The sequence below is a fragment of the Nipponia nippon genome, unplaced genomic scaffold (genome assembly GCF_047370975.1).
Source record: "Nipponia nippon isolate SJK-2023a ecotype South Korea unplaced genomic scaffold, ASM4737097v1 scaffold_3, whole genome shotgun sequence".
In the NCBI taxonomy this organism is placed as follows: Eukaryota; Metazoa; Chordata; class Aves; order Pelecaniformes; family Threskiornithidae; genus Nipponia; species Nipponia nippon.
In genome coordinates, this window is record NW_028262347.1 from 16,117,855 (window position 1) to 16,142,238 (window position 24,384).

General features: G+C 37.5%; 1 protein-coding gene across 1 annotated transcript in view; it reads left to right on the forward strand.

Moving 5' to 3' along the window:
- PRKAR2B (protein kinase cAMP-dependent type II regulatory subunit beta) overlaps positions 1–24,384 on the forward strand; it is a 91,894-nt gene that overhangs the window by 61,499 nt on the left and 6,011 nt on the right. Inside the window, exons 3-10 of the mRNA XM_087765713.1 lie at positions 3,501–3,553; positions 4,701–4,784; positions 17,381–17,487; positions 19,631–19,784; positions 21,130–21,231; positions 21,829–21,903; positions 22,664–22,729; positions 22,907–23,045. Of these exons, the coding sequence (XP_087621839.1) occupies positions 3,501–3,553; positions 4,701–4,784; positions 17,381–17,487; positions 19,631–19,784; positions 21,130–21,231; positions 21,829–21,903; positions 22,664–22,729; positions 22,907–23,045 (780 nt within the window). The remainder of the gene's footprint in view (positions 1–3,500; positions 3,554–4,700; positions 4,785–17,380; positions 17,488–19,630; positions 19,785–21,129; positions 21,232–21,828; positions 21,904–22,663; positions 22,730–22,906; positions 23,046–24,384) is intronic.

A 24,384-nucleotide genomic window follows, 5' to 3' on the forward strand; every position in this document is an offset into this window, starting at 1 on the left:
TCTCTTGTAAAATTCTTTGTAATATGCTTTATGACTCAGGGGTTCTGTGCTTTGGAAAGGGTACATACATACTGATTGTTTTTCCTGCCATGTTTTGAGTATAATATATTATTTTATGATTATATATGAATTTTCATTCATTTCATTATTGATAGCTTCCTATTTCCTGACACATCAAGGGAATAGATAGAGCACAACTAACACTTTCTGTGATCTTACAATGACTAACTGTATGTTAATTTTTATTTTAGAATTCATTCATATCTGAAGTGACTGTATTTCTGATTTTGAATACAAAACATTTACTAGCTGAAAACGAGAAAATTGACTTTACTTGGAGTGATGAGTTAGAAATTGTAAAAGCTTACCTCTTCTTGCTGACAAAGCAATCCATCTGGACTTGTCTGCCATTTTCAGTGCATGTGTATTGTAGTAATGCACTGCCTTTTGACAGTTCAGATTTTTCCTACAAATACTTTGTGTTGATGTATTTGGGCTTGTTTGTGTTTGTGTTCATCTTGGGGAATTATATGTGAAACACAACCCTCAGTTGAAAAACTGAATAAAAATAATTTCACTTAGTTGAGCTTAGCAACCAATGGAGAGAGATGTACAGTGTTTGTATCACTATTTTTTAATGCCATAATTATGCATGGGATGAAATAGGTCCCTAAGAATGGTATTAGGCCTCCTTTCTGAGCAATGATATGAGTATTTTATTCAGCAGTGACACGTAGCAAAATGTGGCAGGGCATTTGAGCATGATAAAGTCACCATGCACTGTGTACCCTCGGGAGTATGGAATGAGCTGGAGAGGTAGAAAAAAGAAATACTGAACACTATGAGTATTGCAGTCACCAGCAGTGGAATGGTTCAGAATAATTAATGCCTGTGGTGCCAGTCAAGCCTTAGACAAGAGGTGGGAACCACAGACTGTCTCCCTGGAATATATGAAATGAATAAAGAAGGTATGCTATTGCATGAGCAACCTGTCAGCATCATCAGGTGATGAACTACTTTCTTTTCCAAGAAATACAGACTAAATGGAGAAGTGGCGGAACCAGTCTTGCAGCTTGTTATAATTAACAAGACTCATCGCAAGAGGGATAGGATTTATCTCAGCCAGTTAGTCACCTTTTTAATTAATCTCATCTTAACCTGGACATGTAATACAGGTCAGATGAATCGCTTCATAAATGTGCCGGTTTCTCTCCATTGACTGTAATTGGAATCCATATGACTTCTGCAGATGTGGATGTCTACGTAAGAGGCATCTCATTTAGTTTTAGATGGTTTATGTCATTGGGATTCTCATGTGCCAAACCCCAATGATCATGTCATGAAATTCAGTGGACTGTAGTAATGTCAGAGACCGTATTTCAAGAACAGAAGTAAAATATATCAAGTTTTTTCATGAGACATCTAGTGGTATGTACTTAGAAATTAATATGTTACTAGACTATAAAGTCTGTAAGACAGGCTACCGAAATAAGCAACAGAGGAAAGGAAATTCCATATTTAAAACCACAGAGCCGCAGCGTTGGTATAGTCTTTAAGTTGTGACCCAAATGAAAGATGCATCCTTGATTATGGCAAAAAGATAAGCCAATGCAAAGTAAGTGCAGAATTGTAACCAGAAGAGTAAGTTTCTTATCGCAGATGATAAGAGTAAATCGTTTTAAAATTTGGGCAGATGGGCACTAGCCAGGAGAAACTGCGGTTCTTAAATATATTTGTCCATAATCAGTGATAAAGAAGAGATATTTAATGAAGGCACCTGCTGATAATAGTTAATAAGACTGACTGAAATGAGCTTCTAGCAGAGAAGAGTGAAGTTAGAGCAGAGGCAGTAGATGACATAGAAGACCTCAGGAGCATTCTCTCTGGACTGATCCTGCTTCAGGCTATGTGAAAGGGACTGATAAGATGATTCAGGATGGGCATGAATGAGGCTAAATTCAGTTTCTTTTGTGTGGTCTGGAAGACTTCAATGTTCAGCCGGGCTTTCTGAGACCTGTCAATTCTGGGATAACAACATCAAAGCTATTAAATTAAATTCTTCTTTTGTGTAATTTTTTTCATGTAGAGGTCTTATCGGAGATAAGGACAGGATGTAACTGTACCTCAGGTTGAGACAGACTATTGATACACCCAGCAGCACACTGTGCTGTAATACAGATTTGTTGACTCCCGTGTACACGTACATGCACTAGGGCACAGAGGCTGATACCAGCTGAAACAAAGTAGTGATTTACATTATGATGGGTTATGGTGCTTACTTGGCATGTTATTATTGTTGCTATTTAAATAAAATCCCCTAAAGTTTATTTCAGACAAGACTGAAGTAACTATAGAACCATAAAACAGTTAGTAGGAACATTTTGTTTATGTAGAGATAAAATATTATAGTTGTTCAACAGATTGCAGACTTCCTTTTGTGGGCATTTGTAATTATTTGGGACCAAATCCAGTTCCTAGTAAACTTGGTAGGAATCTTTCAGTCAGTTCCACAGGGGCTTGATTGGAAGGATGCTGAAGAACGGGATTAGAATTGAAAACGATCTTGATACATTGGAGAAATGGCTTGGGGAATAAGGTAATATTTAATAGGTGTAAGTGCATGGTCCTACACTTGGGCAGGATAGCCATATGCAGGACACAGGACAGCTGGTTAAGCAGTGGATTTTGAAAATGACACGTAAGTCATGAATCTTACATGAGTAAACATAATCAAGCTGTTGTGAAAAAGGTATAGATGGATGAAAAAGACACATAGCCTGCAAAATGTATGGAGTAATTAATCTGTTGTACTCGGTACTCAGCTCAGCTCAAATACTGAGCCCAGTTTTGAGCATCACACTTCAATAAAGATAGGGCTAATTGGAGTGAGTTCAGAGAATGGCAATGAGGATAGTTAGAGAGCTGAAAAACATGACTTGTAAGGAAAACATTGAAGAACCAAAATTATTTACTCTAAAACATAAAAGGTAGGAGAGAAAAGGTTTCAAATACGCAAAAAAAAAAAACCCAAAACAAAACCAAAAACCAAACAAACAAAACAAAGAAAAACAAACAAACAAACAAAAAAACCCACAAAACCCCAAACCACCTTGAACTTACACCGATGGAGGGAATGATCTGATCTCTGCATCCAGTAGGGGTAGGTTAAATTCTAACAAGAAAGAATTAGTTTGAACATCAGAAAAAAATTTCTGATAGTAAGATAGATCACTTAGAACAGGTTAGGTGAGAAATTTATGTTAGAGGTCTTTTAAAACACAGAAAACATGTCCAAAAAATGATACAAGTGTAGCTTTGTTTTACCGGCAGTTTGGAGATGACCTGCTATGGGCCCTGTCAGCAGTATCTTCTGCGATGCTCTAGTGAGTGTGTTACATTACTGCATATTACTACTCTTCCACACAATGTGTTTTCTGTTCTGTAACTCTTGTGAAACATTATTGTACTTTGAATTAAGATTATACTTTTTTTCATTTCAGTGTGTGCAGAAGCTTACAATCCTGATGAGGAAGAGGACGACGCAGAATCTAGGGTATTTAATGCTTTGAGTCAAAAACTTATTTTTTTAGTTCTCGGGCATTAAATTTAGGAAGAAAAATGTAACCAGCATTATCATTCCTTTCCAAAAGCATCCTTATTATAATATACTTTAATAATCCCTTGGGTTTTCATGTTAAAGGAACATTTAAAAATTCTCTGTAATAGTCACCCATGTAGAACCTGATGTGAGTATTATTCTAAATTACTACACCTTTGATACATTGTCTGTTAAGGAAACATTTTGTGCTATTATATTTGCCCAGAGAGTGCCTGCTCCTAAAAGTACTTATTTGGTGTCCTCATAATCTTGCAGTAGTTTCCTCAATATTCTAGTATTTTTCATAAGGCAGAAAAAAAGGTAAATTATAAAATGGCTAAGATTTTCAGATGTACAATGCAATAACTAAGGAACTATATTTATTTCTTTTACTTACGTCACTCTTTTAAAGGCACTTTCTTAGCTTTTAATATGAAATAGCGTAAGTTTGACTTTTAAGACAAGTTTAAATGTTTATATTCTACCTAATTTCTGGCTTGTAAAACTGTCAAAAAGGTTATCCTATAGTATCATAGCTTTGAAACCTAGCATACCTTTTTAAGCCTATGAATTGAATGAACAACTTCATTGATACTCACATTAACCAGACATTGGTAATTTAGTAAATCTCTGGCTCACTCGGATAGTGTCAAGTCTGTTGTTTACTTTGTGAAACTTCTGATATAAATTTAACACGGATACTATTTCACAAAATAGTCTTTGGGAAGTAGTCATGGCAAATGGCTAAATGTAACGGTGGTGCTTTTTATAAAACATGCATGCTCCAAATATGATTAGAGAGTAGTGATGTTTATACAGCAATAGTTGAGATAAAGGTATCCAGAATGGCTTGCAGAAGTGAACTGGGTTCTACAAATGTAAAGATCTTGTTAGCTTAAATACAGCAGTGCTTCATTTGCTGGTGCTATGGTGATATAATGTTATCATTGAGTGTTTATTCAAATCCTGAAAGTTTTGAAATGAAAGTGTTACGAAGCATGGCCAAAATATTGTGTGAAATGCTTAGCTGAATTAGCTCAGTCCTTCAGCTTATGCTGCTATATGATAACCACTTTAAAGGTTTTTCTGTTATATCCCTCAGATTATTCACCCTAAAACAGATGATCAAAGAAACAGACTGCAGGAGGCATGCAAGGACATTCTTCTTTTTAAGAACCTAGATCCGGTAAGAGATTCTTTGTAATGAATAACATTTAGCAGTGCTGCTAAGAATTAATTGTCTTGACATTTTTTTTTAATGGAAGTTTACAGATTTGAATTTTGTAAGCTCTTATGTATGCTTTCTTGACCATTCCATAAACTCCAGAGATGCCGTTTTTATAACTGATATGTCATATCTATAGAGCCTTTTATTCACCACCATGAATGATAGTCTTGAAGTACATTAATATGAATGTATACATTAATATATTTGTAAAATATTGTATTTTCTTATTTTCTTACTTTAAATCTTCTTGCTGTACATTGATGTATATAAAGTCATCAGTTAACTGGAACATTTAAGTTGTTTCTTCAGGTTACTTTTTATTATCCAAAAGTGTGCTGAGTGTTCCATCAAAACCTAAAATTACCCCCAAAGCCTACAGTTTAGCTATAGAGGTAATTGAATGAGCAAGTTATGAAATAGAGGGAAAGAGAAAGGCAATAGCGAGATGTTTACATTATTATTTCACTTACTACAGATACTGTAAAAACACTACAGGTAATTCTCTTCTGTGCAGATGATTTCCTTCTATTACCTATAAAAACAACTACGGGCTTTTAAGAAAGCTTAAATACAGTGAATGAGTGATCTGGATCAGACAAAGGTGATAATGCTACAAAAAAGCACAGGATTGTTTAAGGGAAAAGGCAAGTGTATCAATCAAAATATGCATACTGAGGCTGGGATGACTCACAGCACACCAAATGCTTTCTCAAGAGAATTGATTCAGTGCTGTCAGGGGAGGGAGCATGGGGGAAAGAGAAATAATTATGTAGAGTTTTAAGCATGAGAACAAAAAGTTTTAAATTTGATTCAAGAGGGAGCTAATGGAAAGACCTGCCTGCAGCTCTGTTTGGAAGTCAGGTGCTCTTACAGAGAATGCATGTTAATGCATGCTGCAGGTTTCCAGGTCGTGCTTTTGTCTGCACAAAGGCTGAGCCCTGACCCTGGTTACCTGTTCCCAGAAAGGCCCTGAGGAGCCATGAGCCACAGACCCTCAGCTTTCCAGAACTCTGGAGTTAGAGCTATAGGAGGGCATCAAAAGTCTCAATGTAGGTGCTAACGTGTGCGTTCTTGGGACACTAGGGATCCTGACACAGAAGATTTCCTAACTCCCTCCCCATGCTGTCTGTTTAATGGGTAGTTAATTAGCTGTTCCACTATACTTGTTCAAGCTAAAGTCACCCAAACATTTGCCCCTTATACTCCTGAACTATTTTGCTGCATAACTTCAGGGATACAAAGTGGTTTGTGGGCATCTGCTCTGGATGTGAAATTGCTTTATTATGTGTTTTCCTTATTGTTGCTGTGTCTTGGCTTCCACTTGGCTGGACCATCGTTACGTTAGCCTGCCAATGGCATTTTGGCAGACCCCTCTTGGTTAGTCCCTGAGCATTTCTCTCCCTGTGACCCGATGGATTATTGTGTGCTCCTAGAATCTGCCGTGATGTTAGTTTTGAGCTACTGCTTTCCTGATTCTGGCTTTACACAGTTTCTTGGTAGTATCTGCTTGTAGTATCTGCTTATAGTATCAGCCCTCTGGATGAGGTTTGCTTTCCCTTCCAGTGAGAACTAGATCTTCTGTCTAAATAGTCATCAGCCACTTGGTCTGCAAGACAGGGATCTATTGGCTTCGTATATGCTATGTTGTAATGTTGTGTAGACATAGAGCGTTAAACTGTTCCAGTGTGGGCATTTGATATCACTTTTCCAAGGAATATTGAGGGATTACTTCCCCTGTTTGTGGAGGTCGTCTCAGGACTGTGCTGCTGTCTCAATACCATATCCCCTTGATGATTTGAACTCCTTTTTTTACCTTCTGCTTCTGAATCAGTTACTTGTAATTGCTAATAGTTCCCACAGTCTGTTCCAGGTGTTTAGCAGAAGACTTCTTAGCTGAGTCCTCCCCTTGTGAAGCTCTGCAATCCAACGCCTTGAAATCCACTCCTGGGATCTCCCAAGTCTTGTTTACCCCCCTTTGCTCAGATTTTCCAGTGGATTAAGAACACTTCCTTCTGCTTTAAATCCTTCACAGACAGCGTTCCGGAAAGCTGACTAAGATAATTTTTGTAAAGGAGTTTTTCATTATAATAACTTTGCTCATAAAAGGCATTGGAAAGCTCTGAAGATAGCAAGGGTATTAAAATGTAGCCTTCTTCAGTCTGGCTTGCTCCTTCTGTGAAGCCAAGATCTGTAGTCCTCAGGGGACTTCTCCCACTCCTCCTTTTTGTTCTGCTGCTAGGCAGTGACTCGAGCTCTGCCACTGTAGTTGCAGTAATTTAAATGTTCCTATCCCAGCTCTCTTCCTCACCTCTGCTTCTCCACCCTGCAGCACAAGTGCACGCGGTGCCAGCTGCTGCAGTTTGCTCTCTGGTGTATTAGCAAAAATCTCCTTCATGTTGGAGAGAGATGATATCTTCAGCTGCTAAAGCTGAAGTCTCTGGAACAAAAGTCAAGCTGTGTTATTGATAGCATCTCCCACTCCCACTGGTTTTTTTCTTGCATTGAAATTCAGCCTCTTTCTGCTGTAGTTCTATGTATGAAAAATATTGTTTCAGAGGTCAGTGAGTTAGAGGGGAAGAGGCAATGTAAAGTGCTTAATGGCTTTTCCCTGATGGCCTTTTGGCAAGGTGTCAAACACCATTCCTAGATAGGGCACCGCTCTGAAATACAGTATAACAACATGTCTTACAGCATGATCAGAATTGCGTTCAGTACATGATGCGAAATGGACTACACATTTTCTTAAAATTTTATCCCGCCCTAACACACTGTGTTTTAATTTGAATGGAAGGATAAGATAAGGGTATCATTAAAGCAGAAGGAGAAGTTGCAGTAGTTAGGAGGTGACTTACAGTACTGCTCAGGATTTTAATTAAAGAGTCCATCTGAACAGACAAGAGCCTTCACACAAAAGTAAAAACCAGCAGAACCATTTGAATGTGAGACTAAATGAGAGAGAGGAGAAAAAGATAACCTTCAGACTTTGAGAAACTTGGGACTTTCTAAACACACACAACACTGTCTTGAGCCTGCATTTACCTGATAGCAGTGTTTGAATATCAGATAGGAAAACTTATGGAGAAGTATTTATAAATATCAATATTCCACATATTGGTTCTGATTGAAAATACAGCGTAGTGTAAAGGAACACCAGCTCTGGTACAATTCCCTGAGCAGTACTCTATGTTTTAAAGGCCAACTCTTAAAAATTCTTTAGAGTCTCTGAAGTCAGTTGAATTTTCTTGAAACTTTCTTTAACTTTGTGGGTTGATGAGGATGTGACAGAGGTTTTGGCTGCTTTTTAGAGGACCAGATCAGGAAAGAATCAAGAGAAATTCCAGAGGCAGAACTGTGTGGATGAGTGAATTAGAAGAGAGAAAGGTGCATTCAGGTGTTCGTTTTCCTCTCCCCATGCTATTAATCTAACCTATGTTAGATTAACTCATTTGTCTTCTAAAGCACCTCGTCCTGTTCTTCCCAGAAAAACCTCTTCCTATTAGACCACAGTAGTATTTATTGTTCTTCTCGACTGCCTGCCACACCACTGCCAGAAGTCCTAATATTACTTTTGTTCTCCCAGGATTGCCATGGTGTGCCAGGCTGCTTGCTCTACATGCATGCACAAAGCATGTTACCACACCTTCTCCTTTGTGCTCCAGATGTTGGAGGTTACTGGCAGTGGAATCAGAAGCTGCATGCCCTCTTTCCCTTCCACTTTCACTTTGTATAAGCCAGCAAGGAGAAAACAAGATGATGACCAGATGCTTTGGGCCATTACTGAGGATAAGCCCCAAGTCACTATTACTAGAATTTGTCTCTCTTCAACCTAACAACTGTTTTATCACTGGGAGGAATAGCAGCAACACCAGCTCATCTAGTGGCCAACACAGCCTTCTGCTTCCTCTTTACCATGCAATTCAGAGAAGTTATTCTTTTGGTTTTGTCTTTTCAGAGGAAAATTTGCTGGGGCTGATTAACAGCTGGCAATTTGGTTTGGCTGTTGTGGCCCATAGGCCAGCAGTTAAAAAAACTGATGAACCTATTATCAGAGTAACAGGGTGGCTCAAGGGACTGGTAGTGTCAAAGCTGTGCCGCACCGTTGCACTTAGTTTGAATCTTTTCTTTCACAAAAATTCACAAGCAGTGTTAGATCATCTGTTCTCTTTCAGGGAAATTTTATTTTGGAGAGCTTTGCTCTGCTAATGCTTGTAGAGAATATTTCAAATAGGTCTTGGCCCTTTTCTAAAAGGTAATAAATTATACATATTCTTCACAAATATGCAACAGCCATTTCTGGGCATATTGCCACTCATGCACCTGGGAAATTATTATAAGAGAGCACAAATATTGATTAATCAATTAGAATTGATTAACTTGAAGGAAGATGAAAGAAAGCATAATGCAACTGTGTTTTATGAATAGTGGACTCTCATACTTAAGGCCAAAGCATTCCTTTAAAAGTGCTACTAACAGAAGATTCTCATAATGCTCTTATGTTCTTAAAAAATTTTGGTGAAGAATTAGGGCTACAGATGTTGGAGCAATTAATGGGAATATATATATATATATGAGTGAGCCCAGAATGCCCAAACAGGTTAATACTCTGCCCTCTTAGATGGCACAAAACTCTTTGCAAACTAAGGGGTTCCCAAACAAATAGAACTGTGCTTAATCCTCTGTTTTTTCCTAAGGCAAAATTAATACTTAGACCAGATCTAGCAAACAGGGATTCTCTCCACCTTGCCTATTGTACCAGAAATAGCGTGGCCAGCAGGACCAGGAAAGTGGTCGTCCCCCTGTACTCGGCACTGGTGAGGCCGTACCTCGAATACTGTGTTCAGTTTTGGGCCCCTCACTACAAGAAGGACTTCAGGGTTCTGGAGCGTGTCCAGATAAGGGCAGCAAAGTTGGTGAAGGGTCTAGAGCACAAGTCTTGTGAGGAGTGGCTGAGGGAGCTGGGGTTGTTTAGCCTGGAGAAGAGGAGGCTGAGGGGAGACCTTATTGCTCTCTACAACTACCTGAAAGGAGGTTGTAGCCAGGTGGGGGTCGGTCTCTTCTCCCTAGTAACACGCGATAGGATGAGAGGAAATGGCCTCAAGTTGCGCCAGGGGAGGTTTAGGTTGGATATTAGGAAAAATTTCTTCCCTGAAAGGGCAGTCAGGCACTGGAACAGGCTGCCCAGGGAAGTGGTTGAGTCCCCATCCCTGGAGGTATTTAAAAGACGGGTAGATGTGGTGCTTAGGGCCATGGTTTAGTGGTGGACTTGGCAGTGCCAGGTTAACGGTTGGACTTGATCTTACAGGTCTTTTCCAACCTAAATGATTCTATGATTCTATAATCAGTTATTGAAGATGTTCTGCAAAAGAACTGCCCAGTGTAAGGTGCCTTCAGCTTTGGCTTAAGAATTTTGGAAACTATTTGCAACTCTGAATTATTTCTGCTCTTTTTTAGCAAACTGATAAAAAGAATCAGCCAACTTGCTCAAAGGGCTAGTTACAAAATACCAATAGTGTTACGGATACTGACTGATGGGCACGTGCATGATACTTGAGAGGCAGAATACTAACAACATATAACTGTGTGGAGGTAGGCTAAGGTATATTCTCAAGGGAAATATTATTGCTTGAAAATATTGATTATCCATTGAAATACAAATTAGAGTCTTTGATAGTGAAGAAATAAAATGCCCTTTGATTAGTTTACAAGTGGATATTACACAAAGGAGCTAAACATTTCGAATTGGATCAGTACTGCTGCTAACATTTATATCAGAGTTCCAGGGGAATATATGTACGTGGTTTTGTTTTGAAAAACAAATGTGGAGAGCTGTAGACATGAATTCTGTCATTTACTCTGTAATTTACTCATCCTCTCCAAGGTCCTGACTTCTTGATTAAGAACTCCTTTTCTTCCCATGGTTTCCCTGTCTATGTTCTGCTAGCTTCTCTCTCTCTTAATTTCCCCTCCCCCCCTTCCTATTCTGGTATCCTGTCTGCTTTATTACCTTCTTAATATCATGCTGAGCATTAATTTGTTGATATTTCATATTGCTCAAAGTGAGGATAAGGTGACCAACAGGATGCCTTTTTAACTTGGGCTCGTTTTAGTAAAATGATTGTAGGAGTGAAGAATAAAGTGGTTTATGAACTCAGTTAGGGGCAATAGAAGAACCATGGATTCACTTTGTTTTCTATGATAGTCTTATGGTTGTGTCTCAGAACATGATAATTTTTATAAGTCATATGAGAGAGGCAAGTCTTGTTACTACCATTGTACTGAAGTGCAAGGCAATCTCATGCCTGCTTAGATTGTGCAGGAAGTCTCGGAGCTAAAAGGGAAATTATCTGAGATTTCCTGTCTAGCAGGGAGCACTCTAGCAGCACGCTCGTCCTTCTTTTGGGGGATTCCCAAAGCATATATAATCCCAACATACTATCCAATACTTTTGGGACATACTGCATCTAGCTTAATAGCTGGAGTTTACCAGCTCCTGTCAAATGCCAGATTAAGATTGTCTCTGTTTGCTGTCAGAAGCCACATCATCTTAATTGTAGAAATGTAGCTGTGCCTTCTGTCTCCTGAGTATCTTTTCTTAAGTAGCGGGGAAGGATATTTTTCAGGAATTACTTTTTACATTTGCCATTGTCATGACTGCCGGTGACGATCATGTCCTCCTTTCCCGTTTATCTACAGTGCCTTCATTGATTCAGAATAGGTAGTGCTTTATCAAACAACAAACGTTTGTATCAGCAGTTTAAACACTGATGCTTCTTGGAAGCCACAGTGTTTGAGTGGTTGAGTTTAGTATGGAGAAGTTTGTTCTTTTTCCTTTATAAAATAGCTCACAGTAAATTTATAAATTGATATTAAGAAGACATGTACCTGGCACAGTGGTAGCAAATCACTTGGTAGTCTGGCAGTTAAAAGAGCCATTGGCATTTGGGAAGGGCATGTCATGGTCTACCAGCTCTCCAGGATGAATCAAAAGCTGTCTTGCAAGGACATACAAGCGACTGGATTTTTAATCTGTGTGAAATGCACACTAAATAAAATGCAGTTTTAATTATACTCAATGTCCATTATCTAACTGTTTTTTTTCCAAGGAATTGTCTTGAGATGTAATTGCCATGTTTGTTTTGTTGACTTGAAAGAAATTGAGGCTAACATACTATTTTCAAATAATGCAACAGGCATCTGGAGGACATATCTTTATGTGATACAAAGTATACGTTAGGAGAGCTGTGAGTGATTATTTGCAGTTTCTCACTTGACCTGGCAAGAAGGGTGGAGTCAGACACTGTTCCAGGAGGATGTCCTTGGTAAACCAGTTATCATTCCTGTCAAGGGCTTTGTTCTTCTGAATCTCATGTCATGTCTTTTTGTAAACATGCACACAATTTTGTCCGTTTCAGATATGAAATGGCAATACACAAGGCTTACACACACCTTACTTATGCATGGGTATCGCTACAGGCGCAGATTCATAAAGGTACCTGGTATCTGAGTTGCACTTCAAGCACAGTAGAATATTTCCTAACTCGTAACAGAGTGAGTCATAAAACCTCTGCTTAGGTGCTATGATGTTCATAGGCACCATGATAAGTGCCAGAGGTATTTTTTGACATTAAAGTTCTGCTTCTATGCTAGACATTCATGTGGCTGCCATGGAATAAAAGGGAAGAGGGGGCAAGGACTTTTTGCCACAAGTGTGTAGTGTTTAGAATACTTAGCACATGATGACTGTCAGAGAGCATCAGGCTCCTAGTGAAATGTTGATAAAGAGCATCTCCTCAACGGCCGTTGAGGAGAGAGAGCTCGCAGGAGCACAGCAAAGGGGACAAACTAGCAGAGACTTTGCAGTTGAGGTAGTTTGTGCAGATGGGAGTTCAAAGGGGAACTGGAAATGGTGCGCAAGACAGTGTGGGACTGCTAGAGCTGGTGCAATGACAGTGATGATGGGCTACAGGGAGTGCTCCCCAGCACCAGCTGGACCGGCCAATGATGGCACATCTAGAGGTTTCAACCCAGATCCAGGGGTGACCATCTTGGTCTCAGGCTGCTGGGAGTGGCAGATGTCTCTCCTGAAGACTGGGGGGCAATGGTGGCTTCACCTGTGGGCGATGTGCTGTGATCAGAGTGCTGAGCTGCCAGCTGAAGGAACTGCAGAAGGACGTGAGAAGGACTGTGTAGCATCAGGCAGGATAAACAGGAGCTTGACAGCATCTTTCAAGTGTCCACTGAAGAGACAAGAATGCCTTTCTACAGCAGATGGAGGCACCAATCTGTTGACCAGACTTGCTCTCAAGTGGTGCCGTGACAGGATAAGACACAACACACATGAACTGAAATGCAAAAAAATCTGTTTTAAGAAAAGCCGTTTTTACTGTGAGGGTGGTCAAATGCTGGAACTCGTTGCCCAGAGAGGTTGTGGAGTTGATTTACACGTTTTGGGACTAAAGAGCTAAGAATACCTGCTAACTGTTTTTTACTAGTTATCAGTCATAGTCACATGCCCTTCATATTAAATGTTTCCTTAGTTCAGTATTTTGAAGGCTTTAATTACAGGGAAAATGTCATTTGATTGACTAGCAATACAGATTTTGTTTGTCAGGAAATTAGAAGGATGCCCAAAGGCAGAGTTTGACTGACTGCAGTAGATAATTTTGAAATTTTCCATTCTTGTCACCTTTATTCAGTTCAGTAATTGGTAACAACAAACTAGATCAGAGGACATTCTCTGTTCCTGAGGCCATGCAGTGCAGTGTGACATGCATACGTACAGCTAAACCCTCTTGCACCTTCCTCTCCTCCTAACCCCACCAAACCAAGCAACTCACCAGGGTGGTTTTACCTTTACTGGGAAGAAGCCCTGGCTCAAGCATTCCTCCAAGCCATGACCAGTGTTTCTCAGGAGGAGTGATAGTTGGCACAAGCCAAAACTGTACCAGCTGTGCTGACAATTGCACCAAGAGCAAACCAGCCGAGACTACACCATGTCAGTGCTTGAGTCCATTCCCTGGTCCTGTTGAGTTTGTACTTCATAGTTGTATTCTCTGATTCTGAGTGATCTAAATACGCAAAAGAACTTTACTAGCACAGTTCATTTAAGTTGGTATAAAACTAGGGTAGGTACCATCTTGAGCTAAGCAAGAGAGGGAAGAAAACCGCATCATCTCTACTTTAGGTGATATGAGAGGATATATCATGCTGGCTGATGCTGATAAGGGAGCTAATGTTCCTTTGCACTCTTGCTTCCCAGCAGTTAAATCCACACCTGAAAGCAAGGGTGATTGAGACAGTAATGATGGCTGTAAATATGGCATGTTTATTCACTTGTCTAGTAAATTATTTTGTGAAATCATGCTTTGTCATTAAAGTCCAATTGTTAGGAAGACTTTTTGAGAGGAATGCAGTAACTACACTTCACAAAAAGAAAATATCTTTATAAAAAGAGAATCTCGACAGATTAATTTGGTTTGTATTGTGAATGTATCTTTCAGAAAATCTGATTTCCCATTCAGCCTCCTCACTTTTAAGGAAGTTAAAATATTTTCTCTATCACAAAGGAGGGCAATCAAAGTGTGCTTTCATGGCAACAACCCATTTCCCATAATGTTCCTTTTTTGAAGCATTTACATGCTTCACAGTTTAGAATGGAAAAGAAAAAATCCATTGTGTGTATTAATCAGAGTATGTAAATAAACATTTCATAAAAAAATCAAATTTCAAATAATTTAAACTTTAGTTTTGGTTCTTTGTATTTGTAGAGCGCATTATCCTTAAGAAAAATAGATGCTTTATTATATTTGAAAAAACTGTATTAAGATAATGAAGTTTTAGCAGAAGTCACAAAGATCGCACAACATACATGTTTAATACTTCAGATTCTTTATAGATTTTATTTCTGTTAAAAAGTTTATCATGTTTTTAAAGTATCATTCTTTAGAATATTGATTACTAGATTGCCACGGCATTGCACGTAGCAGATTTACAAACCTTGGTATAAAAAAACCCCACCTCTTCCTGTTTTCATTTTATGTATATTTTTTTAAAGCTAGAACTGCTTTAAGGAAGAAAAGCTTTCAGACTGCACTATTTTACAAAATACCAGAATTAATTCTGTGTATGATAACAGATTTACTTTTTAATCCTAAAATTACCCGTCTCTATCCTTTCAAAGTAACTATGGAGGGTGCCAGTAAATTGAGCCTCAGTCTGGCAGAGAATCAAGAGGATTCACACAGAGCAAGCTGGGCAAGCAAGTTTTGTAATTCTCATGGTAAAAGCGAAAAACATGTGCCTGGTTTGGTTATTGCAGTCTGCTCTATCTTAATTTTACGTCAAAAGCTTTGGAAAAGGGACTGGTTGTCTCTAAGTTAGTTGCAATTTATTTAGAATGTTAAAATACATGTGCAGTACTTCAGCAGATAATAGACAGCTCTCAACTATATTAAATAGCTTCAAATGTTTAAAACATTTTTTTAAAAGGGAATTGTGTTTGTGAATTCTACTCTGTTGTCCAAAAAAGTCATAGATTTACCTACCAGGAAAGCTGTTTTGGTGAGCTTGATTCATAATTATGAGATTGAAAATGTTTTAACCTGAAATCTGAGATGAAGCATACTGAATAAAAATTATAACTATATGTATTATTCCATCAGTACCACAAATAACCATCTTTTTAGTTTAATTTTCTTTCCAGGATGTCTTGGGAGTATTTTAATTTCCAAGGATCAGGGCCCATATAATATATTTTTCTTGCATTGCTTGTATTTAGAGGATAACATACACCCTCTACCCTCCCATAAAGTGTTGAGCATTCTGCACGTTCTTACTGGCTTTCAAATGGCAGCCACGGGCTGTTGGTTGGGGAGCCACTTTGCCAGTTCAGATGTGTGAAGCAAGGGGAAGGGAATGTGCTGCTTCAAATGGTTTAGGCAACTAACTGACATTAGGTCATACATAGGGAGAACTGAAAAGACTGAAGTAATATTACCTATTAATTTAAGCATGAAAGTTTTTAAAAGGCGACTCCTGTACCTAATTTTCAGTCTCTCCCAATGGCACCCACGCACACTTTTCTCTTTTTCTGAAATGAACTATAACCCATTCACTGATAGTAAAATGATACTTCTTTTTACAAATACATACCTGTGTATACTAAGCAGAGACATAGTTAAATGATTCCTTGCTGGCCTAGGTAGGCTGCATGGTGTCTTGCTGTATTTTACCATGCTCAGCTGTAGTGAGGATGGATGCTGCCATTCTGTTGTTCTTTGTCCCCACACACAATGAACTCTGTGAAGTAAAATTGTATTTAGCTTCCATTTTTTAAAAAGGCTTAGATAACACGGTACTGCTGATATTTTTAAAAGCTTTGAGTAAGTGAAGAAATTCAACAGAAAAAGGATGGAATTCATTCCACCTAATTTTATCTGTCTGAAAATTAAGCGTCTTAACTGTAAGTTACAGTAGATCTCTCTGTCATCAGAGGAAAGAAAGGGGAATCTCTAGAGAATTAGGCTGGTCTTGTTTGGAAAGGCAAATGCCATCTTTCAGTGGCTGGAAATGCTATGAATTGAACCATTGTAAAATGCATGGGGATCTAAATCTACAGGCTTTTCTTTATGTGGTTTTCACTAGAACCTGCTTGTTCCAGTATGATACCTGCTTCACAAGTTTCAAAAAGTAGAGGATAATTTTGTGTTTATTGTCAGAATTTTAGGCATATTGCTGGATAAACTGAAAATAAAATTTAAATATTTAAGTTATCTTTTTATGTTTCATATAATTAATCCACAATGAGCTGTGTTTGGTTTTTTTAGATGTGAATAGTTAAGTTTTAGCAGATTTACACCAAGCAAGACAAATTATGTAATTAGTGATCTGTTTTTGTTATTAGACAGTCATAATTCAGATGACGACATTTTGTTAGTCTGTTAACATTTCTCTCTAAACATTCGTATTCCATTCAAATTAACAAAGTAGTTTTATAGCCGTGTGTAAATTCCTATTTCCCAATCAGTCCAGCTTTTACTTACTCAACCAAAGCACTGCAGACCTTTATGGTTACATCTATCCCACCATTGTGCAGGCATTGTATAATTTAGATTTTCAAAATACTTTGCAGTCATTTTGAAACTTCTGTAAAAAATTCTGTAAAATAGTTCCAAAGACAAAAACAGGTAAGTGTATTGTTCGCAATAAGGGATACAGTTGTTTCTTTTAACTGTATAATGTTACACAGTTTTGAAGGGTGAAATTCTATCTTCAGATGCTCATGAGCAATTTATATTGCAGACAAGGTCTGTGTTACCACTGGCAGGGACAAGAAGGGAAGCTGGGCTCTGAACACTGGAAGAGGAAAAAGCTAACACTGAATACTAAATAAAACTGTCTTTCTGATTGATCCACACATTTCTGTAGCATGAATATTTTCTCTCTGTGAACATTTTTTATCTGCATATTGGGAGGTTGGACAGTTAGTTAATTGGAAGAGTAAAATTTTAAAGCAGATGATAATTCCTTGTCTTTGTCTGTGTTCTTTTAAATAGGAACAGATGTCTCAGGTGTTAGATGCGATGTTTGAAAAGCTGGTTGAAGGAGGGGAACATGTCATTGATCAAGGGGATGATGGTGACAACTTCTACGTCATTGATAGGTGAATCGCTGTGTCTTATTATAGCACAAACTATTGTGCAAAAGTCCATTGAGAAAAATCTATTTTTCTATGTACTTGTATTTAATTCTTACATACGTTTGCATGGGAGAAAGAAAAAAAGAACACATGAACCAGTACAGCTCTGTCTGAGCTACGGAGAGCGGTTTTTGAAAGGAGGCAGATTTTTCGTATGGAAATATATCCCTGTCCTCTTTATGTATTGCTGGATCCTGAAGGCTGGGGTTTGGTTTCTTTTTTTTTTTTTTTTTTTTACATGGAAGGAGACCTAACACAAAACACAATGGGAAAAATTTCACAGCTCAATATTTGAACTCTTCCTTCATTTCACTACTATCTGTGGACTTCTTCACATGAATATTATTAAACCTCGAGTAGCTAAGCCATTACTCTTCATTTGGAGATCTGTACTGGCAAAAGCAGGTAACTGAGTAAAATCCTAGGTATTGATTACTGTTGAATCCAGTGAATCACAAAGAGCGTTTACTTTGGCATCCTTCACTAGTCTGTTGGCACAGACTCCAGCCAGGCTGTCCCAAAACACTTTTTCTTATTAGTACCTTTAGTTTTAGGCTAACACAGTGATTTCTGAGAGTGTTTGAAAGGAATATTATGCTAGAACTCTAAAAGAAATGCAGAGCTTTTTGGTCAGTGTGTATCAGTATAACCAGCCGGTCAAAAGAGGTGATGATCCCGCTGTATTCAACGGTGATACAGCCTCACCTTGAATACTGTGTGCAGTTCTGGGCCCCACAATTTAAGAAGGATGTTAAGTTACCTCAGAAGTGTCTGGAGGAGGGTAACAAAGCCGGTGAAAAACCTGGAAGGCATGTCCTATGAGGAGCCGCTAAGAACTTCGGGCTTGTCTACTTTGGAGAAAAGGAGGCTGAGGGGTGACCTCATTGCTCTCTACAGCTTCCTGAGGAGGGGACATGGAGACGGAGGAGCGGATCTCTTCCCCCTGGGATCCAGTGATAGGACACGTAGGAATGGTTCAAAGCTGCGTCAGGGGAGGTTTAGACTAGACATTGGGAAGCATTTCTTTACTGAGAGGGTGGTCAAACGCTAGAACAGGCTTCCTAAAGAGGTGGCCAACGGCCCAAGCCTATCGGTGCTTAAGAGGCATTTGGACGATGCCTTTAATAATATTCTTTAACTTTTGGTCAGCCCTGAATTGGTCAGGTGGTTGGGCTAGATGATCGCTGTAGGTCCCTTCCCACTGAAATATTCAATCAGAAGATGGTAGAAGTGTGTCAGGATTTTTTGCTGAAGAGTCAATGTTTTACAGCTTTGTGAGGTTACAGTTTGTCATCTCTTAGCCAAAAAGCTGCAGGGACTTCAACCTTGCAGTTTTTAGGTGCAGTGAATCACCTTTAAGTCCCTTATCAATTAAATCATTGTACAGATTTTTACATTACATTCACATGATTTATCAACACGTACCATACAAATACTCAGTGTCGAACAAAATGATGGCTCAGCATCAATGGGGACGGCTGTCACGTTTCACAAGATACCAGATTTTACTGCATTCCCAAAGCAAAATAAAGTTGCAAATTTAATGATGGGGAGAAGAAATCCACAATATATTACATAAATACATATCTTTATTTCATAATCTTACGTTGCTTTTCATATACATTCCTTCTGTTTCCTGCATCTCCTCTATTTATTACATTATAAATTACTACTTTAAAATATTTTAAATGTTAAATAACTTGTATTATTATTTCAGTGATCAACTCATAGCAATTTTTGCAAAGACTTGTTACATTTGTATTTAGTGTGTTTAAAATGAAATTAAGAAACAGATACTAAGTTAGCTCTTCATTTTTAATAAGTTCTGGTGATCAATAGATCACTGTACATCCAGTCTATCTTTAAATGGAGTTAATGTAAAAACTAATAATAACCCTATCCTTCCCTTTAAAAAAGGAACTACTGTTGTTATTTATGGAAGTGATTGAGATGTCTCTGCAAGGTGTTTAATATCATTTAAACAAGCAAATGTATGTTTCAAATGCTTTCTCTTTGGAATTCATGGTATAAAAAAATATAGTGAAAGGCTGCTTAGGAAAGACCAGGACTGGATTCTACTCACTGTATTTATATATTTTGTTAACAGAGGTACATATGATATTTATGTAAAATGTGATGGTGTTGGGAGGTGTGTTGGAACCTATGATAACCGAGGAAGTTTTGGTGAGTTGGCCTTAATGTACAATACACCCAGAGCAGCTACAATTATAGCTACCTCTCCTGGTGCCATCTGGGGTTTGGTAAGTGAAACACTTGTTTTAAGATGCTATTTGTTTTAATTATTTAATATCAATTGCACTGGTATGCTATATCAGCATTAAAAAAAAATATATAATTTCAGAAAGTTTAATTTTAAAAATTCTGAGAACTCCCAACACGATACTGTCTTTTTCCAGAATCTGCAGAAACAAACCTGAGGCTTAAGAAAACACTGAGTTTTTTAAAGATAATTTTGTTTTGTTCTTTTTTAATGGTAATTTCCCAAATTGCAAACCACTTGACAATTACTTAGACACATATATAAAATGTTTTCCCACATCTTGATAGGAAATGCCTTTGGTTCCAGAGTAAAATTCAAATATGAGGTTTTTTTCAGTGTTATACTATCTGGGTCTTTGACAACAGTAATAGAATTTACCAAAAGAGTAAAACTGGGATAGCCATCTTCTTCAGCATGTACCTATCAATCTAATGACCGATCCCAACATCATTTTCCTGTTGAAGAGAAATGCATGTTTTTTCACCAACTTAATCCATATGACTTTTGGGATCATGGCAGAGTTTAGGACACTACAAGAATGGATGGGGTTGTAAAAATCGTTTTTAAAAATTATAAAATTTTAATTATTTTTTTAAAAAAGTAAATTCTAATAAATTTAAATTTTAATAAAAAGTTATAAAATTGGATTGGGTTGTATTGGCCAGCAAGTCCCACCTGTAGCAGTGAAGGCTTGCAAAGCATTTCACCTCCGTCTATCACCAGGACACAGTCACATGAAGTTAAGAGACAAAAACAGCATATGTGTAGTTTTTCCACGTCTGCTTCACTTGATTGCCGAATACTAAGGAATGTCCAGTTGGCTGTTTAGGGCAGTCTTGTTCTGCTGAAATAGCAGAAAGTGGACTGTGACCTAAGACCCAGACGCATGTATTTTGGTTTTGTTTGTATAACAATATAAAAACCTCTTTGAGTACGTATCAATATGTATGGGACCTCAGGATAATGAATAAACTTTGTAAATTAAATATTTATATATTAAGGATTTCTTAAATATCTCAAATTACCCACTCAGCGTTTATTGCGTAGCCAACCTGTTTAAAGTAAACTCTCTATGTATTCTGTGCCGAAGGGCAGAGAAGCTTTTCACAATGTGAATCAGATCAGGAGCTTAACTTCAGGAGCTCTTGGTTGACCTCTAGAGGAATCTTTCTCAACTGACCGTATGGGGAGACTAGCCAGCTAGGTTGATGGCTACAGAGTGACTAAAATTGGGTAATTTGAACATATTCAGCCATTTCTACAGTGTTTTGTACCACACACGTATTTTCTTTTCATAAACCCTCTTTTTCTCTTTGTGTTTACAGGACAGGGTAACATTCCGAAGAATCATTGTAAAAAATAATGCCAAAAAGAGAAGAATGTATGAAAATTTTATTGAGTCATTGCCATTCCTTAAATCTTTAGAAGTAAGATCTCTATTGTGTTATTTTAACGGCTGTATTAGAGGTACCTGATAAGATTCTGCTTTTGCAGAGTTTAAATTTGGAATTCAAATTTTCTCCACAATAAAATATTGCATCTTTTGTTTTGGAGAAAGACCATATTTTTCATATTTCTAAATTTTCAGGATAAAGAACTATTGTTAATATTGTATTTTTTAAAAAAATATATTTTTTTTACCTTTACCTTCATTTTCTTAAGCTTAATTTTACTAGATATTAGCTAATAAAATTAAAAAATTACTTAGGGAATTTAAAAATATTTTCATTTAACAGCTATATTTTTACATGCATGCTTTTCTGAAAATAATCTTTGAAGACTTGGGATATATAGACTTCTTAAAAAAAATGGAAGCTCTATCAAAACATCTAGCTGCTAAGACTATAATATACCCTCTGGAACACTGTTCAGCAGTTCTTCCTTTTTTAATGATTATCAAAACAGGAAAATAATGATACACTATTCTGTGCAAAGATTCATGAAAAGAAATATGAAAGGGCTTTCTAAATATCATATCGTAATGTTAACCAAATATTTCTTACATTTTCTTTTTTTAAATGAAGATGTCTGAGCGTTTAAAAGTGGTTGATGTTATTGGCACCAAAGTGTACAAAGATGGAGAACAAATCATTGCTCAGGTACAGTTTATTTCTAGTTTTAGTTTTTCTTTCCCAATAGGGAACAATTATCGTGTTATCTATAGACAGTGCATGCTTTTAAACTATGTTTTTCTTTCTCAGATGAACAAAAACAATGAATCTTGCATCTAAGAGAGGTGATTATTTTGTTTCAGAAGCTAATTTTTCACTTACAGTACTTTGAAAAACGTCCCTCTTTATTGGTATGAATAAAGGAGTCAGAGTTTTTTGAATTTCTAAATATACTAACTATGTAAAAGAATGATTGCTTCCAATAAGGAGCACTGAAGACTTACCTTGTTAAAATATGATAATCTTTTGAAGAAAAATGCAGAAGTAAACTCTTCAGGTTAGGCAACTGAGATTGTCTTGCCCCGAAAGAATTACTGGATATCAGATAGGCCCCTTGGAGGCTTTTTATACTGGAAACTCTAAGGGAAATAATTTGGAAGGAATACAAAGGTGGAGAAACAGCAGTAAGGATCCTAAAATCTTCCATAACATTGTTTTTCTCTGCTTTTTGTATATGGCACAGTCAGCTCTGTCTTTTCATGAAAAGGCCTTGCTGTCAGTTCTGTATAGATGTTTTGTTTATTGTGTGCCTAGACTATGGTTTTCACATTAAAAGTGATTTCCTTTGCAACAGGTATCAAAAAGATGAGCTTCAAAGCACAGGCTGCAAATATTTTAATGTTACCATGAAACTAAAAAGGAAATTTCACATTTCCTTTACTCATATTATTTTTTTTTTCTTCTACAGGGTGACTTGGCTGATTCTTTCTTCATTGTGGAATCTGGAGAAGTAAGGATTATAATGACAAGGAAGGTAAACATCCTTAAAAAACAGATATTTTTTTTTTTTTTTTTTAAGATCTTGATGTATACTAAGTGTTAAACAGTAATGCTACCATTGTTACTAATTTTAACTTATGCAATCCTGAGTTCAGCAAATCTCTCTCTCATTCTCTCTCCTTTCTCTTTCTTTTTTTACCTGATATTTCAGGGTAAACAAGATGTAGAAGAGAACGGAGCAGTTGAAATAGCTCGATGCTCACGAGGACAATATTTTGGAGAACTTGCTCTTGTAACTAACAAACCACGAGCCGCTTCTGCATTTGCTCTTGGCACTGTCAAATGTTTAGGTATTGTTCAATAATATTTTATATCTAATACAAAATGATACATAATCTATCTGGTTGTTTTTATTGTGAACTCTGTCTTTCTCCAGAATATAAGATTTAACTACATTTACCCAAACAAGACTGTTTAAGTACATAATCTAATACTGTGCATTCCTATTTACATTATTTATCTGCAAAAATTATTTGCAATTGATAACTGGTATTACACACAAATTCTCCAACGTTTCTCTGATCTCATGGAAGTAAAAATTGTTTCAGGACAGTACAGAGAGTATTGCTGCAAACCATTTATAGCTATCAGATAGATGTCTAATACTCTGCAGAAAGGTAAGGTATTTCTTTTCTCAGTAGACTGACTCTCATCCAAGAAATACTGTGGTAAAAATCCTGTCCCGTTTTATCACCGTGACTTAAGCTTAAACTTAATTCTTTGTCTTCACCAGCTGTTAATTTAATCATTCTGTCACACTGTAGCCTCAGGCACAGGAATAGCAAAGGCCATAGGAGTTGTGCTCATAGACAGCCCTTTGCATCCATTGCTTTTCATGGTCTGATGTTTAGGTCCTAAATATTTGTATCTAATTCTGGGAAAACTGTAAACTGGAAAGACAGATTTGGCATTCTTGAATGACAATTTGATTACGAAGCCAGTAACCAAAAAGTTTCTCAATTACTTATAATGATACTATTTTTTAAAATCCTTATCTCTGAACACACAGAGATGATCAGGCAATAAAGATCAAAGATGATAGAGAGGAAAGAATCAGAGGCAGTGGTGAGGAAGAGTGTCATTACTCGGTATGGGTGAGTCACTAAGATCTCTGGCACTTCCTAAATAGCAGAGATCTTGAACTTTTCTCAGGATCCAAGAGACCAGGCCACCAGGTTGGAAGCTGGTTGAAGTATGAAGTTTCCTTCCTGGCCTATTGGTTAGAACTGTAGAGGATAACATTATGTGATCAGGTAAAGAAAATATTCTGGTTGGCTATGCATGGACATTGGATGTGAATTACTATCTCCAACTTTTCATACGTTTGCTGGGAAATAAGTATCTATTACAATTTCCACTGTGGGTGGAAACAAGTAAAAATAGCAAGGAAATACACTAAGTTAGACCCTAAATACAGCAAACAACATCAGCAAAGGACAAAATCTCAGGGGTCTTAAAACCGTGTTCTGTGGAGGAATCCAGGCCCCTCTAGACTTCTTCAACAGCTCTTGGGTTACATAACTCTTAATATGAAAATATTTTCAAAATAAGAAACGCAGCAAATTCTAAGGTTATTTATAAAGTTGCAAGACAGCAATGTGTTGGTTGATCTTGGTTTTGCTATGGTAA